Source organism: Myxine glutinosa, chromosome 2 (genome assembly GCF_964187855.1).
Source record: "Myxine glutinosa chromosome 2, kmMyxGlut1.1, whole genome shotgun sequence".
Lineage (NCBI taxonomy): Eukaryota > Metazoa > Chordata > Myxini > Myxiniformes > Myxinidae > Myxine > Myxine glutinosa.
Genome location: NC_136262.1, coordinates 160482774 through 160491240, shown reverse-complemented (window position 1 = coordinate 160491240; position 8467 = coordinate 160482774). Strand labels below are relative to the sequence as shown.

General features: G+C 43.8%; 1 protein-coding gene across 1 annotated transcript; it reads right to left on the bottom strand.

The window, feature by feature from the left end:
- Positions 1 to 1826: 1826 nt before the first annotated feature.
- Positions 1827 to 3052, bottom strand: LOC144890926 (uncharacterized). The gene is made up of 4 exons (XM_078772819.1): positions 2940 to 3052; positions 2698 to 2791; positions 2032 to 2210; positions 1827 to 1884 (listed from the first exon to the last, which is right to left on the bottom strand). Exons 1-4 carry the CDS (start codon positions 3050 to 3052, stop codon positions 1827 to 1829), a joined length of 444 nt encoding a protein of 147 aa, XP_078628945.1.
- Positions 3053 to 8467: the final 5415 nt, after the last annotated feature.

The following is an 8467-nucleotide window of genomic DNA, read 5'->3' as shown; positions in this document are numbered from 1 at the left end:
ATGTGGTATAAATACAGTAATAAAATCAAAATTATTAAATAACATTAAAAACATAAAAATTATAATAAAACATTTTTCACGAGGTATAAATTCAGTTTCTTCCATAAATTCAGTTTCTTCCAAGGTATCATCTATCTATAATTCCAGTAATCTCTGTGTGTGTGTGTGTGTGTCTGTCTGTGTGTGTGTTTGTTTGTCTGTGACCGCTGTTTCTCGACAACCACGGGTCCGATATACTTGAAACTTGCCAGGTATATTGCTGGGGACCCGAGGATGTGCCTTTTCAAGGTTTCATATTAATCGGACAATTACTTACCGAGCGATGTCCAAAAAACGATTCAACCAATCAGAGAGCAGCGAACTAGCGCGTGTGCCGAACGTGGCGGACACACTCTGCCTCGGATGGCACATTTGAGAGCGTATTCATTTATTTCACGTTTGCAAACTATGTTGGCGCTATGTTGGCGTTAAACGATGTTTTAAAACTAATAAAAACGAATTTGCGATTCATTCGCTTTCCTGCGCGTTTGTGTACGCGATGGCGATTTCTTTACCAAACTCCGGAAGCCGTTCGCTTTGGACCGAACCATTTCATGTAAATAGAGGGGGGGGTTCTGTGGTCGTTGCGAATGGACCAAACCATTCATGTAAATAGAGGGGGGGGATTGTCACTGTACTCGCAAGCCGTTCGCCGTTCGCTTTGGCGTTGCGAATGGACCAAACCATTTCATGTAAATAGAGGGGGGGGATATAATTTTAGATAGATATATAGTACGGGCATATATATAGTACGGGCATGCCCTAGTCTATCTATAATTCCAGTAATCTCTGTCTGTACGTTTGTCTGTGACCGCTGTTTCTCGACAACCACGGGTCCGATATACTTTTAACTTGCCAGGTATATTGCTGGGGACCCGAGGATGTGCCTTTTCAAGGTTTCATATTAATCGGACAATTACTTACCGAGCTATGTCCAAAAAACGATTCAACCAATCAGAGAGCAGCGAACGATCGCGTGTGCCGAACGTGGCGGACACACTCTGCCTCGGATGGCACATTTGACAGCGTATTCATTTATTTCACGTTGGAAAACTATGTTGCCGTTAAACTATGTTTTAATAAAGTTTTAAAACTAATAAAAACGAATTTGCGATTCATTCGCTTTCCTGCGCGTTTGTGCACGCGATGGCGATTGCTTTACCAAACTCCGGAAGCCGTTCGCTTTGGACCAAACCATTTCATGTAAATAGAGGGGGGGGATTGTCACTGTACTCGCAAGCCGTTCGCCGTTCGCTTTGGCTTTGCGAATGGACCAAACCATTTCATGTAAATAGAGGGGGGGGATATAATTTTAGATATAGATATAGTACGGGCAATGCCCTAGTGTGGTATAAATACAGTAATAAAATCAAAATTATTAAATAACATTAAAAACATAAAAATTATAATAAAACATTTTTCACGAGGTATAAATTCAGTTTCTCCCATAAATCCAGTTTCTTCCAAGGCAATCCAACATAATGTTGTCTCCCATGTTGACTTCACCAATTTCTTTTGTGTCTGCAAGGCACAAAAGGGATTGTAAATTAAATTCACCAAACACAGTATTTGCCTGCCGTGCCATCCCAAAACCACACGAGGGCAGTCTAAGACCATAAATGAGAAACTCCATTTATACTACACACATTGTAAGATGAAAATTTTAAACTCACATGGCCAGGGAATGAGTTGACACTCCTCCCATCTATCATCTCTGCTATTGATCTATCATCATCCTTCGGAACTCCAGGTAATTCTGTAAGGGGTTCATTCAGATCCTGCTTTTGTTAGTGATAATCATTGGTTTCATCGTCAAAGTTCATGTTGTTTGGTTGGCTTTTAATGCTGAAATAAAACAAACAGTTGACATTTAAATACCAACTCACTGGTGATATCAAAATCGCAAGACAGTATCCAAGTATCAACCAAACCGTTTAATAACACACATACACACAGTATCAAAGTTTGTGAATAATTAATCATATATCTTACCTCAAATCCCAGGTCTTTATGAAGTCATCGATCTCATATATTGTCTCTGCTATTGATCTATCATCATCCTTCAGAACTCCAGGTAATTCTGTAAGGGTTTCATTCAACTTCTCCTTTTGTTGGTGAAGATCAATGACTTCATTTTCAACATCAATCACCACCTTTGATTTCTTTTGTGTCTGCAAGGCACAAAGGAATTTTAAATTAAAATCACCAAACACAGTATTTGCCTGCCGTTCTTAAACCACATGAGGGCAGTCTAGGACCATAAAGGCACAAAGGAATTTTAAATTAAAATCACCAAACGCAGTATTTGCCTGCCATGCCATCCCAAACCACATGAGGGCAGTCTAGGACCATAAAGGCACAAAGGAATTTTAAATTAAAATCACCAAACACAGTATTTGCCTGCCGTGCCATCCCAAGCCACATGAGGGCAGTCTAGGACCATAAAGGCACAAAGGAATTTTAAATTAAAATCACCAAACACAGTATTTGCCTGCCGTGCCATCCCAAACCACATGAGGGCAGTCTAGGACCATAAAGGCACAAAGGAATTTTAAATGAAAATCACCAAACACAGTATTTGCCTGCCGTGCCATCCCAAACCACATGAGGGCAGTCTAGGACCATAAATGAGAAACTCCATTTTTCCAAACAACTCACATGAGCAGGAAATTGGTTGAAACTCCTCCGGTCGTCGAAGTTGTGAAATCCCTGGGTTTCATCAAACGTCATGTTGCTTGGTTGGTTTTTCATGCTGGAATAAAACAGTTAGTTAAAGGAAATAACACACAGCTCACTTTACCACACAGCACCTTTAACACACAGTTATTCAACCACCAACTTTGATAAAAAGGAGAAAATTAATGGATTGAAGTTTGTGAATAATTAATTATATCTCTTACCTCTCGCATAGAATTTCAAACAAGGTGTTTAATTCGTTGTCAGTCATTGGTTCTGTTGAGACAACCTTGGATAATATTAACGGGTGAGAGAGGCTTTCTAAACACTCAACCATCTCATTATGAAGACCCCTCTGAACTTCAGTGAATTCTGTAAGAGTTTCATTTAACTTCTCCCTTTGTTGGTGAAAATCAATAACTTCATTTTCAACACCAATCACCAGGTTTGATAAAGATATACTGTAAAAGGGAAAAAACAATAATTATTGAGAGGATGTTAATGATGTTCCATATAAGACAAAAAACCACCTTTAGAGGCCATTTTTCCCCGCAAGCGAAGGTTGGCCTTTTTCGGGCACCGTGGTTGTTGTTGTTTTTTTGGTCCCCTTTTTGAAGCAATGTTTTACGGCCGGATGCCCTTCCTGACGCCAACCCTTTTTGCCGCCTTTAACGACAAACAGGGAATTACCAGTGAACTGGTACTCAATTAGCCGACTTCGGAAGGATGACAGGCTGAGTCAACCCCCCTGGCGTTAATTCAGCAATCGACAATCGACCGGGATTCGAACCCAGGATCCTAGGATCCTAAGCCGGCACCCGAGCCGCTAGCCCAACACCAGGTTCCATATAAGACAATGAATAATTAATCGTGAGAACAAAAAAACTTACCTGTCTTCTGATAAAGCTTCATCCTCCATCCTCCAGAGAAACATAACGTGTGTTTAAAAAAGCAAGGTGTGGTTAGAGCCTTTATAGGCAAGGCTGAGTCATTGGCAAGGCTGTCATTTCCTGTGCCACGTTGGCAACTGGCTCAACAAAAGATGATGCAATGTTTCACCATAAATGATAGAACCAAGTATGAGCCAGACTAAAGAGTGGTCTAAGGAACTACATTAAGGGGCTAGTGGGGGGAATAGGGTAAAAATTACATGTAAGTGAGAAGGATCATAGGTTCATAAGGCTAGAAGGATTATAGATTCATAAAGGAAGAAAATCATAGGTTCATAAGGCTAGAAGGATTATAGGTTCATAAGGTGAGAAGGATTATAGGTTCATAAGGCGAGAAGGATTATAGGTTCATAAGGCGAGAAGGATTATAGGTTCATAAGGTGAGAAGGATTATAGGTTCATAGAGGTGTTTATGATTTTTGAAAAAGACAAGGGGGTAAATGACATTAGATAGGGATTTCCCATGTTAAACGGAGGTGTCCCAGAAGCAACATTTATCACCTACTAATCGGGTTCCAATAACAAGGTAATAGCACGGACCACGTGGTGCACCATCCGCTCGGGTGCACTCAAAGTACGCGTGGTTCGTGCGAGACTTGATCCCCGCTTCCGCGGCGGCGTGGGTGCTTAGGTACATGCGAACATTGTCCCGAAACCCTGTCCCGCATCTGACCGGAAGTGGTGACTCAAGTCTCGCTGTTGTGATGACCCAAGGAGAACAAGGGGCTTAATCTCCCCTTGGTAAGGGAACGAGGGTCTCGTCAAAACCGTAACAATATTATTGTCAGCCAATCAGGCGTAAACTCCCTGCCTTGTTAGCAGCTTCGGAAGAGATGAATCCACCCCTATGGTGAATCCGGATGAAGATTTAATGAAGAAGATGATGATGATGAAGATGAAGATGAATCTCACAACATTCATTGGCGGTGTATCTTTTGTGAAATAGAATAAAACTTTAATTATTAAAGTGACACGCCAAGATAAGGTGTTTGAACTTTATTTTAATCTTCATCGTGAATAGATGATGAACGTAAAATGTAGCATGAACTGATAAACAATACAAGAATAGCTTTTACTGAAAAAACCCGATATGCATCTGAACTTATATCCAGGTTCAATGTTCCGTTGTCATGAACAACATTAAACAAACAACTTTCACTGCTTAAACCCGAAAGTGAAACTTACAAGCCTAATTCAAATGTTCCGTTAGCAACATTGTAGATGTGGATTATCCACATCAGTGCGATGGTTGACTTTGCATATTGGCTACGAGATCATCGATTCTGCTTTGAAGCGGTGACAATGCGATTCTCAGGTTGGCGCACAGGGCCACTGTCTCCAGTTTGTTTCGATACTTGGACTTCAGATATGTCACCGTTGAGAAACCTGCCTCACACATCCACGTCGTCGTGAATGGCATTAGGAACTCTACCGCGAGATGTGCAATCTCTGGGTACTCATGAGACACTGTCAGCCAAAACTTTACTAAAGTGTCCTTCCTGAACAGTGTCTCAAGTGTACTGTCGGACACGATGTCGATCAAGTCCTCTTTCAATCTGTTGGACAAGTTGCAGCACTGCTGAACGTCGACTGAATAAGGGTCTCGGATCCACTTCTTCTCCACGCATGGATCAACAGGAAAGTATTCGTCAAATCAATTTGCGCAGGTTCACCAGATGTTCGACGATGACATCCTTAATGTCCACACGTTCCTCAACACTCTTGCTGATGTTACGGATTCGTCACTTCCGTTGTGGTGGTTTGCATCCACTGTAAATATTTCTGATTCCATGTATTATTATTGTTGTCATTTAAAGGGAATAGATATTTATATTTTCAAAAGTTAAAAGTTAATGTTTAAAGAAACAGGAAACCGGATCGGGAACCGGAAGACGAAGAAGAAGAGAGAGGAAAAAAGGGCGGAGCGAGTGAAGTCGGACAAGAAGCCAGTCGTTTCAAGGTCCGGGGCGAACGTTGTCGAACGAAAGTCGCTAGTGAACTTTTGGGGTTCCTGGGAAAGGAATTCCTGCGACAGAGTTGTCGCTGTGACTGATCCACCTGCGTGTCAGGTTTGGCGTTGGATTCCGAGGAATCATCGTCGTGTCGTTTCGACCCAAGTACAGGCCATCGGCCATTTTGACTCGCGCGTGTCGAGCAAACTTTCCTTGCTTCGCGTCAGCCGTTTTCACCATTCAGACGTCTATCTGGGATGTGTGTGTAACGTGGATTTTGAAGGCAAACCTGAGGTTCGCCGATTTGGAGCTGTAAAACAATCATACCAGAGGGTGTGATTTCCCAGTCGCCTTGAGTGCGCCTTTTTCGCAGCTTCTGGCCATGTGACCCTTTGGCCACGTGCGTCTTTGTGCAGTTTTGGCGGCGTGACTGGGCCTGTCACCGGAACGGGATTCGGGTTTGATTCAACATCGTTCTGACGATCGCTGGAGGGGGATTAACTCTGAGCTCGAAGACGGGAATATAAAGACACTGGGGAATGTTCTTTTTCACTCACTTGGAGCACAGTGAGTTACTTTATACTAGCTGATGGTACCATCATAAGATATACATTGATTGTACTTTTGATTGCTATTATTGTTGTACTGTTATTCTTGTGTGATTTTTAATACAATATTTGTTTGTTGGTAACAATTGGTGTGGTTTCACCATTGATTTTTGACACAGAATAACACATTTTTCTGCCGTGACTCCTCTCGGGGCTCGGAGGTACACCGTGACCAGGGGGTCGGGGAAGAACACGTAACACTGAGCAGATCATCCAGGTTTTTGAACATGTCAAATTCATCAATGGTCTGTACTCTTCTCTTCCATAGATCCAGCTTTGACTTGAACGCCGCTATCTTGTCATACATTACGAACACGGATTTTGCCTGCTTGTTCGTTTTGCCCTGGAACGATGTGTTCAGATTGTTCAACAAGTTGAAGATGTCGGCCATGTATGCCAATGTTGCGATGAATTTGTTGTTTTTGTAGTAGACTGCCAGGTCTGACCTAGCCACCACCAAGAATGCGAGGACCTGGTCGCGAAGTTCATACAATCTTGCCAAAGCATCTCCTCTGGAGAGCCAGGGAACAGCTGCAAAATACAGCACCGTGGTGTGTTCTGCATCTTGCTCCTTACACAGCTCTGCAAACAACCTTGAATTTAGGGCGCTCTTCCTGAGATGGTTGATTGTTTTCACTGCAATGTCCATTACTTCGGCAAGTCCAAGTGACACCTCTTTCGCCGCTAATGCCTCGTGGTGGAGGAAGCAGTGGGTCCAGCCTGCCTCTGGTGCCACATCTTGGATGAGCTTAATGACACCACTGCGCCGACCTGTCATCGATGCCGCACCATCGGTACAAATGCCAACAGTCTTCCCACCTGAGGCTATGCAATGCGATGTGTTTGTTGACGACTGAGAATATTTCTGCGGCCGTGGTCTTGGTCTGTTGCTCGTTACATGCCAGAAGATCCTCCATAAAATCATCGCCATGCCGATAACGAACAAAGATGAGGATCAACGCATTCTGTGCGATGTCCATTGACTCGTCCAACTGGATGACAAACTTGTTGGCCTCTCGGTTTGCATACAGCTGGTGCTCGATGTCTTCACCCATGTCTATTATCCGTCGGCAAATCGTGTCAGCAGAAAGCGGATTGGTGCTTATCTTGGAAGCCGCCGTCTCTGCAAGCACTTTTTTTTCCTTTTTTTTTTGTATACAGAGTCGAGGCTCGTGAAAGAGCCAACATTTATCAAACAATCAAATCAAACAAACAAGCAAGCAAACAAAGTACATAAAAAGGGGAGCAGTCGACAAGATGGGGAGAGAAGGGGAGGAAGCACACAAACACAACATTTGAGACAAGGGACATCGGGAGATGTGTGGGAGGGAGAGGGCCTGGGGGGAGGCAGGATAGGTATAAAACGCAAGGACACCAATGACTTCCAGGAAAGAAGTCGGCACCTCAAAAAAGTGGATTTGGGGTGAAATTAGCGGGGGTAGAAAAGATCAAGGTTTTGGATTGGGGAAGATAAGAGATGGTGGTGAACAGCCGTTTTAAAGACCTGGAGGGAGGAGTGGGATTGAAGAGAGTGAGGGAGTTTGTTCCAGAGGCGGGAGAAAAGAGGAATGAAGGAGTGAAGGTGAGCAGAGAGTCTTGATTTTGGCAGTTTAACCATAAGAGTGTTGCAGGCAGATCTTGTGCGACCTGTAGGAATATTTGGGGGACAGAGCCCAGAGAGAGCTGGGGGAGCAAGGCAGGAGAGGAGTCGGTAGAAGACGGAAAGACCACCAACCTGCCTGCGGTGAGTAAGTGAAAGGCCCTCGGAGATAGCGTCATCGCGGGAGATTCCAATGATTCCGAACGCTTTGGTTTCAACAGCGTGAAGACGAGCTAGGTGTGAGGCAGGAGCACCGGCCCAGAGGGGAGAGCAGTACTCCATTGAGCTGCGGATGAAAGCCTTGTATGTGGCGAGGAGCTCAGGTGTGCCAAGGAAGGACTTCGCACGACGGAGGATGCCCAGTCGTCGAGTGGCTTTGGAGGCCAGCTTGGAAATGTGGTTTTCCCAGGAAAGATCATGGCAGATAGTGAGACCCAAAAGCTTGAGTGACAGAACTTCTTGGAAAGGATTATTCAGCAAGTAGATGGGAGGGTTGTCCAGTCGGTCTTTTCGGAGAGACATCGTAAGAGTGTGAGATTTGTCAGGATTGAAAGACATGTTCCACTTGTTTGCCCAGTCTGTGATTTTGTCCAGGTCTGCAGAGAGTGAGGAGGCTGCAGACTGCCGATCTGAGGGATGAGG